Source organism: Idiotropiscis lumnitzeri, chromosome 7 (genome assembly GCF_059441095.1).
Source record: "Idiotropiscis lumnitzeri isolate Australia: NSW breed Sydney's pygmy pipehorse chromosome 7, RoL_Ilum_1.0, whole genome shotgun sequence".
NCBI lineage: Eukaryota > Metazoa > Chordata > Actinopteri > Syngnathiformes > Syngnathidae > Idiotropiscis > Idiotropiscis lumnitzeri.
In genome coordinates this window covers 19,605,254-19,625,629 of record NC_142397.1, presented here as the reverse complement: position 1 = coordinate 19,625,629, position 20,376 = coordinate 19,605,254, and the positions used below count along the sequence as shown (strand labels likewise).

Genomic DNA, 20,376 nt, shown 5'->3' with positions numbered 1-20,376 from the left:
CCAACAGATCAATCTCTTGAATGTTGAAGGTAAGATCTTCTTTAGCATTGTGGCTCAGAGAATGACAACCTACCTAAAGCAAAACAACTTGATTGATACATCGGTACAGAAGGCCGGAATACCAGGCTTCTCAGGATGCTTAGAACACACTAGCATGATATGGCATCAAATCCAATCTGCAAAAAGAGAAGGAAAAGATCTACACGTCTTATTCCTGGACCTAGCCAACGCCTTTGGATCTGTCCCCCATTCTCTCATCTGGACAGCCTTTGACTTCTTCCGTATACCGAGCAACATCACAAACCTGGTCAGAACCTACTTCCAGGACTTGCAGGTTTGTGTTACAACAACAGAGTATACAACAGCTTGGCAACCACTGGAAGTGGGAATAATGGCAGGATGCACCATCTCCCCGCTAGCTTTCACCTTGGCAATGGAAGTTATCATCCAAGCTTCCAGGTGGGTTGTAGGAGGGCAACGCCTGCAAAACGGACAACAGCTGCCCCCTATTCGTGCCTACATGGATGACATGACCACCCTAACCTCTACCATCCCATGTACCAGACGTCTGTTGGAAAAACTTCACAACAACATAACGTGGGCACGGATGAAACTTAAACCCAGCAAATCCAGGAGCATATCTATCGTCAAAGGAAAACTCGCGGGCCAGAGATTCTACATCAAAGAAGCACCCATTCCGTTGGTGTCAGAACAGCCAGTCAAAAGCTTGGGCCGATGGTATGATGCAAGCCTCAAAGACTCGGACCAGAGCGATCAACTGAGTTAGGCAACCATCAAAGGACTTGTCACCATAGACAAGACATCCCTCCCAGGCAAGTTGAAGTTGTGGTGTTTGCAGTTTGGATTGCTCCCAAGGTTGATGTGGCCTCTAACAGTCTACAAAGTCCCCATCACTAAAGTCGAGAAACTGGAGAGGTCAGTCAGCTTCTACATCAAAAAGTGGCTTGGACTCCCACGGTGCCTGAGCAACATCGGATTATATGGACATGGTGCGCTGGAGCTACCGGTCTCTGGCCTCACCGAACAGTACAAATGCACCAAAGTGAGGCTAGACATGACCCTGTCAGAATCCCAAGACATAGCCATATGAATGTCTGCTCCCAAACTGGCAACAGGGAGGAAGTGGACCCCTTCTGAGGCTGTGCAACAGGCTAAATCTGCTCTCAGGCATTGAGACATAGTAGGGCAGGTTCAGCAGGGGAGAGGCGGGTTTGGAATTGGGACAAGTAGACCAGCTTGGCACAGAGCAACACCCAATCAGAGAAGAAGACTGGTGGTTGATGAGGTCCGCCAGCAGGAGGAAGCAGACCGATGCGCAAAGGCAGTCTCACAGGCCAAACAGGGTCAGTGGACCACCTGGGAGAATCTGGAGCATCGCAAACTCACATGGAGGGATCTGTGGGGGATGGAAGGAAGCCGAATCAGCTTCATCATCAGAGCCACCTACGATGTTCTTCCTACACCCACGAACCTCAACCAATGGGTTGGAGAAGATCCCTCATGTGCCCTCTGCCAAACTCCAGCATCATTGAGACACATCCTCACTGGCTGCAAAACCAGCTTGTCTCAGGGCCGATACACCTGGAGGCACAATCAGGTCCTACGGCAACTGGCGATCATACTGGAGGAAAGGAGAACTACCAACAACGCCCTCCCTCCCCACGTGCCTGGACTCCCAAGCACAATCGCCTTTGTGAAAGCAGGACAACTTCCAGGGAGACCATCTGTAAGAGTGGAAACAACCCTTCTGGACACAGCCCGAGACTGGAAAATGAAAGTTGACCTGGATCAGAAACTCATCTTTCCACCGGAGATCATTACCACTAATCTCAGGCCTGACCTGATCTTGTGGTCAACCTCACGGAAACTCCTGTACATTGTGGAACTAACAGTCCCATGGGAGTCTGCAGTGGATGAAGCCTATAATCGCAAAAGCCTGAAATACATGGACATCGCAGCAGAGGCGGAGCAGCGTGGCTGGCGTACACAGGTTCTCCCTGTGGAGGTCGGGTGTAGAAGATTTGTAGCCACATCAACAACAAGGCTCCTGAGAAGCATGGGGATCCGAGGCCAGGCCCAACGACAAGCTGTGAAATTGCTGTCGGAGGCTGCGGAGAGAGGCAGCAATTGGCTCTGGATTAAGAGGAAGGACCCCACTTGGGCTGTTAGATGTCAAATGTGAGGAAAAGTGGAGGAGGAACACTCTCAAAGAACCATAGGAGACTTCAAAGACCGAGTAAAGGACTCTTCTCCCTTCCATTTTTGACAACAGGCAAGAGGAGCAGAGGCAGAGGGGGGCACACCGGAGGCGCACAGGTGTCGCTGTTGAACCCATCCTGAGGTGTTGTGGGTTTATCAATGAAACACCGATGAAGGAGGGCACCCACCTGATGACCCCAGTGAAGCCTCTGGTCCTCATGCAGGTCAAATTGAGTTGCTTCTTCTTCCCCACTCTAAACACCAGGAAAGTGCAGATTTTTTTTTTTGGGGGGGATTATAACAACAAGTCCTATAGCTAAACAAATATATATATATATATTATATACATATATATATATACATATATATTACATACATATATATAATATATATATATGTATATATTTTTTATATATATGGTTAGCACGATGGCCTCACAGTGTGAGACCCTGTGTGGAGTTTGCATGTTCTCCCCGTGCCTGCGTGGGTTTCCTCCGGGTACTCCGGTTTCCTCCCACATTCCAAAAACATACATGGCAGGAACCGGGATTGAACCCACGCCTGATGCTGTCTCTCAATGTGACGCCATCGTGCTAACCAGTCGGCCACCGTGCCGCTCGTAGTATAGTATATATATATATATATATATATATATATATATATATATAATAGTATACATATATATATATTTATATATATATTTTTTTTTCTTTCATATTTCTTTATACATGTTTGTACTAACATGGAAAAACAAAAAGAGTCCATTCGGATTTCAGTTCAAGTAAGCCAATGTTGTTCCACATCTTTGCCCTCGTATATTTTTTTGGGGGGGGGGTTTAGAAACAAAGTAATGTGCTGAACAATGTAAGAAAAATCAGTCATTATAACAAGTGAGTGTGTCTGCAGTGCTTTATAATTCTGCTCAAGGAGGGATGTCACTTCTTAATTCAAACTGCAGGGGAGATACATTAAAGGAAAGATTAAGTAAAACAGAACAGGCCGAACATGTTAATGCTACTGTGAGAAACTGGGCCATTGCAGTAGACACATAAAATTAGTATACAGAAATGTAAAACAGGGATATAGCAGCTGGAGGGTATAAAGCAAACTGCGGTTGATAGGAACAATGTGCAAGAGATATTTATGAACAAATTTCAAAGTATAAGAATAATGTTTCATCTTTTTTCCTCACTGCTTTCTAATCTCTGCATTGTTTTCTCTTAATTTTCTCACTTTTCTTTTTCAGGCAGCAGCTCCCTCTCGCTCTGCTGCTGCTGCTCAGTGTGGTTTTCAGTCTTACCCTAGTCACTCTCCGGGAGTCACTGATGGTGTAGTGGTACACTCGCCCGAGTTGTGTGCGGGCAGCGTGGGTTCGGTTCCCACTCAGTGACGGCGTCTATGTCTACCCTGTGACTGGCTGGCAACAGTTCAGGGCCGCCGTGCCGGATCATCACGTTGTCGTCGTGCGGTGGCAGAGTACCCATACGGGGAAACCAAGAATGATCCAAAAACCCGGCGTCCGAACCGAAACTCTGTTTCGCTCCCGGACCCACACCTCTATGAATAGAGGTGTAGCCATACGAAACTTACTTTTACTCTCCGGGCCAGCGGCACACCGAGAGGACATTTTTGATTGGCTTGCACCGGAACAAAAGTTTTGATCAACAAAAATTATGCAAATGATGCACAGTACATTTTAGTGGTAATAATAAACCAGATTGTGATGGGTGGACACAGGACTGTTTCAATGACTTCTGTATAGAACTGCTGCAACAACACCTGAGGCGGCTTGGGCTTCCTCAGCAGCCGCAGGAAGTCATCTGCTGGGCCTCTTTTAAGATGGAGTCCTGAGATACAATAATTTTTAGACATTTGAAGCTCTTGACTGTTGACACAGGGCAGCTGGACAGTATTCGGGTCATCAGTGGTGAAGGATGACCCCCATAATCAACTCCACAGTCTTGATGTGTGTTTAGCCCCAGGTTGTGTTTGCCGCACCAGAGCATTAGCCGCTTCTTTTCATACACACACACACACCCACACGCACACGCACACACACACAAGGAAAACTCGCATTGGTGAGTATTTTGACTTCTATTTGAAAAACAGCATCTCCATGTCCGGGTTGTCCAACTGCACACTATATTTTTATTAATTCCATCACCTTTTTTTTTGCCCTAAGAAGTCCATGTTGTGGTTTGCACGGTAAAATTGGAAACCGGGCAGTTGTAGTTCAGCGTCTGAAATGTATTTAATGAGCCAAGTTTCAGTCACGCAAATAGTTTCAGACTGTTCAAAGTCTTTGCTGGTGCTTGGGAGGAGGAGAAGCTCTTGATTTTGTTGGCCAGGGAGCGTAGATTTTCAAGATGAATTGATGGCCAATTTGGAAATCCTTGCTGTCGAAGCTTGAGTTACATGCTGACACACCTCCAGTGTCTCCTCCATTCCCGGAGAGTGCTTGCTGCTGCTCTTTCAATTAGCATCTCTGAACAACTTTGTGGATGATTGAAAGTTGGCGAGAAAAGGCCTAGAGTAGACTCTTTGATGCTTAACAAGTCTTTTCACTTGTAAATACTTTGTAAGTTGCCTAGGGTCACCAATGATGAATGAAAATAACAAAAACAAAGGCAGTGTTAGAAAGCGGGGAACTGTTTCTGGTCAGTATGTTAAGGCCTTGTTTCATGTGTAAGTTTAACTACTATTATAGGACGACTCAGAAATGATTGAATTCATCCGTACATATTAAACTACATCAATCATAAATGAATAAAAGCATTTCCTCAAATAGAAGTCTCTGGCCCAAAATACACTCACACACTGAACAATTACACGCCTCCGTAGCAAGTTGGAGTTGGAATAGTAGCGTTTGCGATAACCATTATATTGTTTATCAGGTTAGTGATTTATTAGCATAGCATTTGGTTGGTTTATTTAGCATAGCTTGTCATAGTATAGAAATATTTAGGTCGTAGTTCGTCACAGTTACTGTCAATCACAGCCAGACCACACCCAACCGTCTCACCCCTCGCAAACCCAATGGACCTTCAGGAAAACGCCCCTTTTGCAAATAGTGAGGGATGGAGTAAGGTGGAATATTTGAGTATCCATTTACGTTATGTTTTTAGCTGGATTGGCCTTCAAAACAGGTACTTCTGCTTCATGCCAAGGAAACCCCCTTTTAATTTCTAATGGACACAAGCAACAATTGGTGGTCATTTGTCTGCCACGTCACTCAGGCATCTCTCGTTACTTACCTGCATGCATGTGATCAGGTTCTCTGTGGTGTGCAAGAAAAATATACAGAGCCAGGAACCTACTGATTAGTGTGAGCAGTTTGGTGTAAACTTCTGCAACTTCTGTCATTATTTTGTTTACATTTAACATGATCACTTATATAACATTGCGAGAAAATGTCCCACTGGTGAGCCTAGAACATTTCCATGTGCTACTAATTTGATCTTTGGGGCGACATGTTGCCTGCGGGCATCATGTTGGTGACCCCCGCAGTTTATTGGGACACCAGTTGAGAATCACTGCTCTACTATAAAGTGTCAAATGAAATAATAGTCATTTGTATATTAAATTAAAAACACATTTGAATTTGGAGTTATACTTGCAAGTGCTTAACAGTCGGGTTAACTATTTTCACAGTAAGAATTGTAGTTCACATAGATTAAAAGTAAAAGCAAAATACTGGTTCTTTCACAGAGCGGATTGATCTCAGTAGCAGACATCCGGGATCAAAGCCCAGAGATGACAAAAGTTAAAAGAGGTTCACTGGTGATAATCTTGGTCCCTCACAAACCCGAATAAATGGAAATCTCTGTCCGGCACACCTAAGGCATTCACCCACAAGATTAATTTGTCATAGAGATTTTAATAAATGGTTCACAAGATGGAAAAGTCAGACCACATTGATGTCACACTGGGGAAAACCTATGACGAAACACAATCTCCTGAAATGAATATTATGGAACGGTAACATGAGTCCTATCAGTTACAGTTGCTCCCAGGGGAGCGGAGGAGGGTTCTTTGTCCTTCTGACAAAAAAAGAAATTGTTTAAATATCGCTAGTTAACCAGATGACTTGTGGTGTGAAATTTCCAAGCCTGATGCTCTCTTACGTTGTCCTGGTTGGCAGAGGAAACCGTCAATGTTGTATATATCTTTTTTGCTGGTCCCACAGCCTGCATGACATTGTTCCATATAGTTTTAATTTCAAGCTTTTCTTCCCCCCCGTCTGGCGTAACCAGCTACCAGCAGGGCATAAATAGCATGTTGGTCTTCCTTCGCGGCTTTGGCTCAGCTGATAGAGCGGTTTTCCTTTGAACAAAGGTTCGATTGTTGGAATCTTGGCTGTTTTGCTTTACTTTTGCTACTTCTCTTGTTTTTCCTTTGCTGCTGATATCAGTATGACCAGCACAAAAGTGCAATTGTGCAGTCCTAGGATGCAATATACACTACTACCGTACTTTCAGCCAATGGTGTACTTAAATATTGACCAATGATGTATTTTGTTTACCATTACAGTATTCTTATTACAATACTTTTATCACTGCAGTATTTCTACCATTGCAGGACGTTCACTATTACAGTACTTTTATTATTGCAGTATTTCCTATCATTGCGGTACTTTTACTATTACAGTACTTTTATCATTGCAGTATTTTTCTATCGTTGCAGTACTTATACTATTACAGTACTTTTACCATTGCAGTATATTCTATCATTGCAGTACTTTTTACCGTTACAGTACTTTTATCATTGCAGTATTTCCTATCATTGCAGTACTTTTCTATCAGTTCAGTATTCTTACCATTACAGTACTTTTATCATTGCAATATTTTTATCAATGCAGTATTTTCAATCATTCAGTAGTTTTTATCATTACAGCGTTTCCCCCTCTGTATAATGGACAGGCATTAGGAGTGTTTCCTTACACTTAGATGCGTTTATACTGTATATTTGCATGCTTTTTATGAATGTCTGCTGCTAATGTTATACATTAATGGCTACCAGGATGGCCGAGTGGTCAGGACCCAGTCTCCCCAGGAGGCCTGGGTTCGAATCTCGAATTTCCCCATTGTGGGACTAATAAAGGGAATATTATTATTATTATTATTATTACACCGCCGACTCTGTGTGATCTATATCTTTGCTGCTGTAACACCTCAAATTTCCCCATTGTGGGACTAATAAAGGACATCTTTATCTTTAAAAACACAGCCCATGCTACAAGTTTTTTTTTTTTTGTAGGGCTTACAGTATGAGCAACCTCGAAATTTTAACGTGACATCATACTGCATTCGCAGTGCCAAGGAAATACTTCATCCATTATCCGCACCGCTTATCCTGTACAGGGTCACGGGAGGGTGCTGGAGCCTATCCCAGCTGACTACGGGGGAAAGGCACACTACACCCTGAACTGGTCGCCAGCCAGTCACAGGGTAGACATAGACATCGTCACTGAGTGGGAACTGAACCTACGCTGCCCGCACACAACTCAGGCGAGTGTACCACTACATCATCAGTGACTAGGAAATACTTACCACTTTTTTATTCACACACAAAGAAATGTCTATTCATTTCTGTGTAGTACATAAAACAAAACTGTGCGGTACACAGTATTACATACAAGGGCTGCGCAATACATTGAAAAATATTCATATTGCGATATTGGCTCATGTAATATGCATTTCTGACGGAATTGTATGTTTTTATCTGAATTTGACCAGATGCAAACTTAAATGTGCATCGCCATCCAATAGTTGAACATTATAATGGCAAATTATGCACGACTACATGGTTCTTGCTAAAATACTAAAATTGCAAATTGTTGTCAATTTTAAAAATGTTAAAATATTGCATAAATTTTTTTCTTTGTTTGTTTTGGCTCTTTTTGGCCATCGCCTTCCGCTGTACTTCGAAGGTATAGTTCGGGATTTTCTGTAATAAAACACTTTTGTTCAATTTTCCTTGTCTACAATTTTGGGATCCCTAATTTTTAATTATTTGGTTCATTGATGAACCTGTCAGAGGAGGATGTGCCAACCATATTTCAGGAATATTAAAGGGAAATAAGAAAATGTAAATTATTAAAAGTTAAACTAAAAAGTCAAAATCTCATTTGTTGTGGAGTAAATCTAAGATTGTCATAGTCTACTTCTTACACTTACTGTTACCGCTACTGCTTACATTTATTTACAATAAATATGTCATATAAATTCTAATCTCAGGCGCCACATTTGTTCTATGCGTGTACTTTGATATGACGTTGGTGCTGTTGTTGTCCCAAAACTTAAAGAACTATGAGGAAGGAAAATGAAAAGGGCATCCTTTATATTTGCTTATCTTGCTAGCCTAACATGTTTGTGAACAATTAAAACATAGATCTGTATGGAATAATTAACAGAGATTTTGAGTTAGTTTAGCCTTGTTTCACATTATGATAGGATTACAACCGGAAATATTGACTGCCTCGGAAATTATAATGACACATGTTATTTTTCAACTATAGAAAAATATGCTGATTATTGTGGCTGGAGGGGGAAAGCCGACCCACATCTCTCAAATTGCCCATAACTTGTGGAGCACTAGCCGCAGGCCAGTCCGGCTTGAACGTTTGGGAAGTGAAAGTTATTTGGCTGCAGTGTAGAGACTGGTGGGAGTGTTTGTGGAGGCGGGGGTTGCGGTGGATCGGTCGAGTATAAAAAAAGCAAAGTCCAAAAAGTTAGCACTCAGTTCATCAGTGTCCGGGAGTTCTGGTGCAAAAAGCCTCAGTCCCGTCGGAACAACGCGCTGTGTGGGTTGCGCAAGCATGGCATGTGTCCTCCACACCTTGGCGGTCATACTTGCATCGGTCTTTTTGCAAAGTGCGTCATCGGCTCATCTCAATGACACGTAAGTAGAGCCAATCTTGACCCGACTAAGATAGAGAATCATTAGAGGTTTGCTCTTTGCATTAACTCGGGGCATAGGTCCTGCTTTATTTGGATTATCTGTTTGTCATAGTTACTCCGGCTTGTGACCCCTAAAACGTGTAGTTTGGCTTCGTGTAAACGTGTGTGTGACTTTCTTGCATCTATAGCTTGCATTGCAAGCACTGCTTCAATGTATCAACATCGTCGATCAAGGGCCTCAATATTCTGTTATCCACCAAATCCAATCTATAATTAAATATGTCCTTTATTTCCCATTCGCTGCTGTTGGCTGCAGCTGGAAGTATTTGACGCGATGGCTGCAAATAGTTGGAGAATGACAATGTGTTAAATAGCATGTAGTCACCACAACGGCTTCTTTCGTTTAATTGCAGTGATTTACGACCTTTATTGAACCTGGTTTACATTTTTTATATATATATATATATATATATATATACATATATATATATACATATACATATATATATACATATATATATATATACATATATATATACATATATATATATATATACATATATATATACACATATATATATATATATATATATATATGTATATATATATGTATATATATATGTATATATATATACATATATGTATATATATATATATATATATGTATATATATATACATATATATATATATATATATTAGGGCAATCAAAATTAAAGCATTAACTCAGGTGATTAATCCAAAATTTTTTAACTCGGTTAAATATTTTAACTCAGTTTGATTTACTTAAAAAATATTTTGCATACTTTGCAAATATTGTGCCATATTAGCTGTCATTAGCACGTCTCAGAACAAAACACTGTGTATAAGTTACCACTGGGCCTTGCAAACCAACACTGCTTGGAGTGTGGCGCTTGTGGGCAATTTTGAGAAATGTTTCAAAAATAAATGTCTACAAAGATGTTTCCATTTAGATCGTATTCAAGAATTCAATAAAGCTTTTAGAACAGTCTTTGAATTAAATATACTTCATATTCATGATTTTGCATCAATTCCAAGTTATTATTCAAGTAAATATCTGTTACAAGCTTCGCAAAAAATGAATCACTTGACAGCACTAATATATATATATATATATATATATATATATATATATATATACAATTTATCATTTATTTAGGATGGTACTTGTTAATTCAACACACAGATCACATACATACTGCAGGCTATTACAATACCGTGCAGCAATAGACTAGATTCAATCGGTTGAAGCAATGAACAACGCTGACTTTTAACCTATTGGTACAATTCAATACTTCAGCTGTAACTGTAAACATATCCAAACGTCTGCTTCAAGATGTTTGCTTGTGTTATAAACACTGTTGCTTCATGTTACTTGTACACAATCAATGGATGATGGAATGCTGACTTTTCACTCTTCAATAATTTGATATTTGCCATCTCCCAAAACATTGCATTAATGTGACAATTGTTTGCAGTTGTTCGCTAATGCAATGATTGTGTTCTCTCCATCCGTGCAGCATCTTTGCCGTGACTGTGAGCTCTCAGGTGAGAGGAGGGTCGCAGGAAACGCTATGTGCCCTCATCCAGGGGCCCACAGAGCCCATCACCTTGATTATCACTCTGGACACGGACACTGGCAGCACTGCTATCCTGGACGAGGATGTCAAACATGACTTTGACCAGTGCCTGAACTTTCAGGTCCGTTTGTCATCTATCTATCTATCTAACTATCTATCTATCTATCTATCTAGCTATCTATTGGGGGTGGGACGATACGGGTAACTCACGATTCGATACTGTGACGACATGTGGCCCACGATAACGATAATATCACAATACACAATGTCTACAATATTCAATATACTGTTAGAAATTTCTTCAACAATATATCACGAGATATGTGACTGAAAAAGAAAATGCCCATAAAAATGAAAACATCTGTAATTATGCATTTATTCAATGCCAATACGTGTCTTAACACTGTAGCTACGGCTGGACAAATTAAAGTGCATGGACATTAATAACAGGTCCCTGTACAGATGAACACATTAAAGTAAACAAACATTAATAACATGTTTTATGTAAACCAAGACACTGTACTGCTTTCTGAACCTAAAATGTCAGTAGCAACTGTAAATAAAGTGCTTTACGTTAAACCGCACAGTGGACACATCAAGGCATATTCTAACACTAACTGATCAACATGCTCAGAGGTAAGAGCACACCAAAAGGAAACTTTGCTTTAAAAGCAGTAGTGATTGTCGGCTGTCTTGGTTCCCCTTTTTTATCACCTGCAAGCAGTTCATCGTGATCGTGAACAAGGTGGCTTTGCAGATTCATAGTGTTGATGTTATATTTTACCTTTGCAAAGCAGTTCTTGCAGATTGCATACTCTTTATCCAGTGTTCTCCAGTCACCAGTGTCGTAAAAAGCCGAAGCGTCACCACACTTTCAAGTGGCAACTCGCCGGTGGGTCTCTGATTTGTTTTTCTGGGTTTTCCGCCATTCTTGCATTAGTTCTTCTATGGTAAATTCTTCACCGGCCGCTGAATCTTGGCAAGTTTAGAACCGTTTGCGGCATTAGCGCCCCCACAGACAGGAGAGGAGAGACTAAATACGGAGGGTGACGACGAGGTAAATCCATTATGTGTGTTGTTTTAAAATATCGATACTTGCCACCAGGCTATTGATTATTTATTGCGACAGAGTTAGCAACAATTTATTGCAATATCGATTTTTTTTCCCACCCCTACTAGCTATCTATCTATCTGTCTGTCTGTCTGCCTGTCTGCCTGCCTGTCCGCCCGTCCGTCTGTCCATCCACCCGTCCACCCGCCCATGGTCTATCGATTCATCCATGTAGGGCTGGGCGATAATTCGCTATTAATAGGTATCGCGATAGACACATCAATAGTGATAAAAAATGCTTTCAATAAATTGTATGATTTTGCCTGTTGTAGGCTGTGACTAAAGTGTGGCATTAGATCTGTGCCACAATTACAAGCACCTAAGAAAAGGTTTTGAGTCAAGTCGTCGAGTTGCTCCTCTGCCGACTGCTGATACATACAAGAAGCTGAACCAATAAAGTGTGCACGCTCATCCGTCTGCACGTGGCATTACGCACGCGGTATGAAAACAATTATTAATTCATTTCAAAACTTGGTATTTTAAATCTGAAAGATATCATCATAGCCTCATACCCATGCTCAAGCCTCCGCGTGCTGAACACTATTCTTTTGTCAAGCACAAAATGATACCTTGCATCTTTGCACACGTTGAAGCCTTGAATAAGTATTCCACTTCTCCACCTCTCTTTATCATATTAATTTTTTCAAATCTTGGGATTTACTTTTCTAACCTGGGATTGCTGGGATTTTAATTTGTGCCATGTCATATGGAAATGAGGAATATTCCTTGAATCCTTGAAAACTCAACTTTAAATATAACTTTAAAGAACAACAAGAAAATATATTAGTAAAAAGATAATTAAGAGTATACTAAAAAAATATGACCAGTAATACACAGACAACTGTTTTTCTAATGAGAATTTCATTAAAATTAAAAACTGATTTATAGAATATTATTATTGTTATAGATGTTTTAGATCAACGTGCACCAACACCCAGGCACGTTACGGTGCTGTGCATTTTGGCCTCTTGACATATATGCAGATTTTTTTTCCTCCAGGTCCTTATTTTGAATCATATAAACATAAATCTATTCATTATCAATATCGATCAATATGAAATACTTTAGTGATATACTTTTGAGCCAAATCGCCCAGCTCTTATGTCCATCCATCATTATGTACCAAATAATCTCTATTTCTGTCTATAGTTGGCACGATGACTGAAGCTATCAGCACAGCACTTTAGCAAATAACTGCTCTGCACTGTCCCACCACAGTGAGCTGTTACGCAAGCAAACAGGCCTTGCTCCTTTTCAATGACCGCTCGGGTGACCCCAATCAGTCTGTGATAATAGTTTTTGATTCGCTCTGTCCCAACCCCCAGTCACTGCCCCTTGTTATAGAATAACAGCTCCATTTGCATCGTGAAAACATGCTTGCAATTATGGAGTGATTTCATTGTTGACCTTGCAAACTGATTTGCTGTTGCAACACAGGGCCTCTAACAAACAGAAGGATGACCATCAAGTTTGTACAAGGAGCGCTTCGTCTGTTTCTCATTCGTCCCCTTCTTCAATTTACAAGCTATCTGTTTTCGTCTCTGTGTGTGTTTCTTGGCACCGTAGGTCCCAGCAGTGCGCACTAGTACTGTGGCAACCATAAATGTCACAGTGAAAGGGGAGAGTGCCACCATGAACAAGAAGACCAAAATCCTCCTTGTGCCCCCTTCTTTCATCCACATTGTCCAGACAGATAAACCGATATACAAACCTGGACAAACTGGTAAGTATCAACACAATCGAAGTATGAAAGACGGTTTTGGGGTGGAATAACTGGTTGCAATATCACCAATCTATCTTTGTAATGTAAAAAAAATATATACATTTACAATCGTGAGTACTTCTTTGTCAGATGAGCCGATTGCAGCCTCACTTCACTAACGCCTCCCCCTCGCGATTATACAATACAATACAACTTTATTTATATAGTGCATTTCACAATGAGTGAGTAGTAGTGATAATTTCATCAGAATGCTGCTTCAACGAAATAGTAACGCTACCAATGCTAAAAAAAAGTCTGTAAACAAGCTGACTTTAGCCATAGATAGCTACTGTATTGGTAACATGACTTATCCATAATGAAATGTTACGATTACAATAAATGTCAAAGTGGAATTTTGGGGATTGTTTGATCAAATATATATTTGTATCGGATATCGGACTGATATCAGCCCAAAAAAAAAAATCGGATTCTATCATGCTATAGCCAAAAGCTAAAAAAAAAAATCATAGAAAAATTCTCTATTCAAGAAGCCGCGCCAGGTCATGTATGCAGCAGCATCGAGAGCGAGCGTGTACAGCCCATGTGATCAAAACAGTTACTCGTGTAAAGGAGCTAAAAAAGATGTTGGCGTTGAAGTTTACGGTAAAACAATAAAATAAAATTCACGCACGCACGCACTGCTGTAATTCAGTTGAATGAGATCCGTAGTGCAGGCTCGCTTCGGTTGTGACCCGCACAACTGTCGTGGGCCCGCCTCGGGGGTTGGAGGCTTCAAGCTACTGACTGCCCGGGGGGTTTTATGAAGGATTGTCAATTGCCAATTATCAGACAGAGACAGTGCATCAAGGAATAGTGAAGATAATGAGTCGCTCAAAGCAGAAGCAATTCTTATTGTCACTATTAACTATACCAAGGTATTCTGGATTGTGTTTTTTTGTTTTTTGGAGGGTTAATTTTTTTGTAGTTCCACATATAGAGTAAATAAATGAATAATTTTATATACATTTTTTATAAAATTACATTACCACAGGGCATTTTTAAATCAATTTAGTGCTGCTTCTAAACAAGACAAGACAAACAAATGATTAAATAAATCGGTCACCATTACGTTCATACTTACGTATCAAGCCGGGCGGGTTACATGCCGTATTCCGACAAGTGCTACAACAGTTAAATTAATTATTAATTATAATGATGTTCTCATTAGGCCACACTTGTCCATGTATTACTGGTCACAATAATCTAGTGACAGATAAAAAACAATAATTAATGTTTTGGTCGCGCTGCTTTGGTGTGAATCTATTAAGGCTAGCAGTGATTGGGCTACTTAGGGGGTTGGCAAATTTTAATACTCAAGAGCCATAGGAAGAAAAATGTGGCAGCCACAAAAACATTTTGATATCAAAAGTGAGAATAACACTGCCGCTAAAACAATAAATAAAGAAGAATATGCCCACGGTCCACCTGTCCGCCGTGTATGCTGTATTTGTATTAATTACATTCAGATCATGACAAATAAATAAGCTAAATGTTGTCATTTTTATGTGTCACTCTATTGGCCTTTTTGTATTTTCATCCTTTATTGTGCTTTTTGTTTTGCAAATGCATTGTCCATATTATTTTTCTGCCTTGAGAACCATGTTTCGAGGTCAAACAAGGAGAACAGTGTTCTCTCTCCTGTTTGTTTTATTCTGATGTTTTATTTTTTTATTTTGCTATTTTACTTGTGTGTAATACATATACATATATATATATATATATATACATATATATATGTGTGAGTGTGTGTGTGTGGGTGGGGGTGTGTCTGTATGTGTGTCTATATAAAATGCAATGCTTGAAGACTGCATTTTTAATCGCCTACATTCCTTTACAGTCCATTTCCGAATTGTTTCCATGGACTTGAGTTTCATGTCTGTGGACCGGCTGGTAAGTTTTCGATCCATTTTTGTCTTTCCAGGGATTGTTATACTGGATGCAATGGGGAACTTTGTCTGATGTGATTTCTGGTGAATGTTAAGAACAAGCCTCTATTTTTGTTCAAGCGAGTGGGAGGTGAAAAGAGGGCTGTTTGTTGATTTTTGAAGCTAGCGTGGGTGTGATGTGCTGTGTGGAGTAGTGTGATAAACATGCTGTCAGAGTTCATTTGCCTCACACTGCATTTGACCCAAACAACTGAATCAATACAGGCTCAAGGCCTTTTCCATTAGTGGCGAGACAATCTTCCGATGAACATCTGACAAAAGGAATTAAGATTACTGCACCAAGTTTTTTTTCCTTTTAGTTTACCCCGTGCTCAATATATCGACCCGATCAGTATTTGTTTTGATTTTATTTGATTGAAAAACACCCAGCTATACAGAAGTTTTTTTTACAGTATTAATGGGAATGGTAATCAATTATTAATCTCTACTCTTAGTCTCGTAGACAAATTTGATGGCTATGTTATGTTTTAAATTCTGATGTTGTTAAAAACAAGACTTTAAAATGAGTGATCTCAACAATATTGCTCATTAAACAAAATGTGCATTACAGCATGCACTGTAACAGCCTTGACGCTAATTTGACTTATTCTGTTGTATTTTTTGATTTGTTGGAAGATGAAAGGACAGATCTTGGGCATTTAAGTAAACAATGTAGCACTGAATATACCCCTGAAAATTCCGATGTCACACCTACTCTCTCCACAACCCTTAGGGAGAATATTTCCATGTTATCTAGTAATTCCTCTGGCATTTTGTACTGCATTCTCAATTCTGTCCTTGCCATTTTGTCTCAGTGACAGCATCATATTCACACACAATTTGTGAGGTGAAACAATAGAAAATCAGAACGCTGTGGACGAGGCCGTTTCAGACCTGCTTTTACCTACCATTAAAATCACTGTTCCAATTTATTAGGCGTTTGCTGTTTTGTTGATTTCCTTCATTCTATAAAATAAATTATATTTTGTCGTAAAAAGCCTTTGCCAATCAAGTTAAGCCTTTGCCAATCAAGTTATGTTTGAAGTTCTTTATTTGACACCACCTTAATAAAAACAGTAAATCCATACAGAAACAGTAAATATTAATTTTCTTCAATAGAAAGAGCCTTCATTATAAAATAAAACGAGAAGCTAAATAAACAATGTATTGCCAAAATATGCCCAGAATGACTTAAAAACTCAAATGTTTATTGAACTGCAATCATATATGCAAAGTTAAGGCCCTGTGAAACAATGGCCACGCTAATGAAATGCTGCAAACTCAAGAATATTGCAGTATCTCTAATAGCCCTTGTTAGTCCTGGGACTTTGGAATCATCATCACTCCCATCCTCCCCCACCCGCTTTACATCACCCCAGCCAACCCATTAGAATAGAAACCGAGGGGTTGCAGATTATCTGTGATGTTAGTAACCAAAAGTATGTGCGCCGTTTCTGGCTCCAGATATTTATTTGTCTGTCTGTATGTCTGTCTAATTATATATATTTATATCTGTAATATTGTGATGCATTTACTAGCATCTAATGAGTTTGACTTATTTGTTCTTTTTCAGTACACAGTGGTGGAGCTCCAGGTAAGAATCCCATTTGGAGCCACAATGACACATGTTGTTCCCTTGAATGGCTGAGATTAGCAGTGAAAGGATGTTTTGTAACATTTGAGACATAATATTGTGGGTATATTGCTTCGAGAGGGCTTCACTCGATGAAATGTAATAATCACAGGAGCATTGTGCATGTGTACGTAGTAATCATCTTGACACAAACACAGAGTAGGAATAGTATATATGCTTTTATTTAAATTAGACTGATCACAGCTGGAATTCTCACTGATTATGTGCCAAAGAAAAATACGGTTGTCCCTCTACAAGTGATGGTCACTTGCATATGTGGGCATTGACATTCTGTCCCGAAATTCCAGTCAGTATTGCAGGCAGACCAACTTCGGCCTTGTCCGTCCCTCATCGATGACACCCACTTATCATCGAGAACAAAATTTCCGTGTCACGCGCCGGCACTGCACAAGCAGACTCGTACAGCCAGAGAAAGATAAAAATAAAATAAAGACAACTGACACACACACATACAGTGGGGTGAGAGGTCAAATAAAAACAATACGAGACCTCTGTCATTGAGGTCTGTGAGACTGAAAGGGATACAACACTGCTTTATATTTTTATATATTACCGTATTTTCTATATATCACACTTTTTTCATAGCTTGGCCGCTCTGATGTTCTGGAACGACTTATACGGTATTTCCACAACCATAACGCGCACCATATTAAAAGGTGCGGTGTCAGTTACTGGTGCTATTTCTGTATTTAACACATACATACTGCGCACTGAATTATTGGGCGCAGACATGTTATAACACACTGTGACGTTCACGAGTCAATGAGAGATTCCAGCAGCTTTAATAAACGTAAGCAGATGTAGATCACAGTTGCCTGATCACACAATACCGATGTAGGCAAGTCCTGAGTCAACACACTATGTACGGTCACGGTGTTAGAGCAAAACCAAAACTATCGCCCAACATCAACTGAATAGCAGACCAGCGAACAATGAAACAACCAAAACAAGGAATAAAGAAATACAATTTGCACAATACATGTACTTCTCATGCTATTCATATTCAAAGTGCTGCTAAGCATGCTGGGAATGCTTCAGCCTCGCAGCGACGCTACAATACCTTCGCTTAGCATAAATGCACGCTAAAACATAAGCTAGCATGCATGCTAGCGTATATTCTTAGAAAGGCAGTGGGAGCAAAACTGAGTTAGGTTGTACTTTATTGTAGTATTTAACAATGCACTTCCCTCTCGTCATTGTCAGTCAGTCTCGCTGCCACGCGGCCGCTCACATATTGTCAGGATCGGCGTACGGCGAGGAGGAGGTGGACCCAAAATGCGAGGAGGCAGGGATAAGGGTAACTTAACGGGAATTTATTAACTCAATCCAACGAGGGCAAACAAATGTATGTGGACAGACAAACGTGGCAGGGCGCAAAAATTAAAGACAAACTAAACGCCACTAAACTGGATCGAGGACGAGAACAAAAACTGAGACAAAATACAGAGGGACGTGAACGAGGGCGAAAGCAAGAATAAGCACATGAACGAGATCGAAGCGATGGTCGTGGAAGTCCGTAAGGAGCAACATGGAGCAATACGGGACAATGACCCGACACTGGGTTGAAGGTCTGGGAAGCTCAAATTGTCCAGTAATCAGGGGAGCAGATGGGGATCAGGTGTGTGATGGTTAACGGGGAGCAGGTGTGTGGCTGGCGAGGACGAGTGCTGAGGGGAAACGCCCCCACTCAGCTGACCGAAAACAAGCAAAACAATAACACAAAACCATGGAACGTAAAACTAATAACAAAAACCCTGTCATGCCCGACGCGGATCATGACACATATGAGGCCGGCTTTTGTGTAAACTCGAAAACCAGTGCAGGCAGACGCATGAGCCCATGCTTATTGTAGCATAACTCGCCTTGCACCGCCTCCAAGTTTTAGTACTCTACTGTAAAACTGTGTTTGGCATCTGTCATCCATCGCTCCCACGCAGCACGCAACTTAACTTTGAACGCGCTGATTACACTGATGTCCAGCGGTTGATGTTCTTTCGTCAAGCCTCCCGGAATGATGGCAAGCTCCGAGTTCATTTGCTTCACTTGTTATTTCACAGCGGGTGTGAGATGGACGCGCACAGAGCAACAGGGACAGTGACGCATGGAAAAAAAAAACACATAAACATGTGTCTTTTCATACTCCTCATTAAGTCACTCTCTTATTTTCTCCTCGTCCATTCAGCCCATTTGATTAGCGTTAATGGTGACTGCAGGGCACTTTTCTTTGGGCAGCGTCTGTGGTGTAAAAGTTAATCTAACCTATTAGAGTTAATGTTGTTGATGTCTCAGCCAATCACATGGCTCAACATATCGGCAGCATGTGGGGCCTTGCCTTTCCGTCGTCTTTCACGCCCACCCTTTAGCCTTTAACGTCCGCCTTTCCTCTATTTAAGCAGGAAATGCTCCCAGTCAGTCCAGCGGAACCCTCATAAATATCACACGACATTTAGAGGTTTTGGAACTCCGTCCACACCTAACCTGCCTCGCCTTACAAGGCGCTGCATCCCTTTTGGAGAAAATCTAAGGCTTTAAGACAGCGGTCTCCCCAAAACATTAATATGAACACTGGACAACTTTTCAGTTCATGTTTATTTTTTGTGTAGCTAAATAACCTTCATTGTGTTAGCATATCTTACACCTATTCTGACTGTCCTTTTTTCTTTTATCCATGTTATAACGTGCCTTCCAAGATGAAATTATTATTTTGTAAAATAAATTCCACTTGGACTCCACTGCGACACATGAATGTTTTTTCTACTTCATGCATTTTGGGGCTGGTTTGATTTATCCTCTGGAGCAACTTGTAGGTCGGAAAATACAGTATTTATTTTGCTGCGTGTCAGTTGTGGTACCTGTAAGCCATTTGGCTGACTTGGACCGACTGGCAGACAAGAACTCACAAACGGAAACAATAACTAATGGCCACCTCTGGTTATGTAACTACACGACTACATGGTCAATAATGACATTTCTGTCCTCTGTCTGTCTGTTAATGTAGGATCCCAATTCCAATCGAATTGCTCAGTGGTTGGATAAATTTGTTACGGCTGGAATCCTTGATCTTTCCCATGCCACGATTCCAGAGGCACCACAAGGAACCTACATAATTACTGCCACCACGGACAAAGGAGAGAAAATCTCCCACAGTTTTGAGATCAAGGAATATGGTCTGTTATAGTCGCTATGCAACTGTTGTGCTTGCATAA

General features: G+C 40.6%; 1 protein-coding gene across 1 annotated transcript in view; it reads left to right on the top strand.

Moving 5' to 3' along the window:
- Positions 1 to 8,891: 8,891 nt before the first annotated feature.
- LOC148333882 (alpha-2-macroglobulin-like protein 1) overlaps positions 8,892 to 20,376 on the top strand; it is a 44,377-nt gene continuing 32,892 nt past the window's right edge. The window contains exons 1-6 of the mRNA XM_088300083.1: positions 8,892 to 9,120; positions 10,659 to 10,839; positions 13,396 to 13,552; positions 15,429 to 15,481; positions 17,090 to 17,110; positions 20,169 to 20,337. Coding sequence (XP_088156209.1) covers positions 9,038 to 9,120; positions 10,659 to 10,839; positions 13,396 to 13,552; positions 15,429 to 15,481; positions 17,090 to 17,110; positions 20,169 to 20,337 — 664 coding nt within the window. The 5' untranslated portion in view covers positions 8,892 to 9,037. The remainder of the gene's footprint in view (positions 9,121 to 10,658; positions 10,840 to 13,395; positions 13,553 to 15,428; positions 15,482 to 17,089; positions 17,111 to 20,168; positions 20,338 to 20,376) is intronic.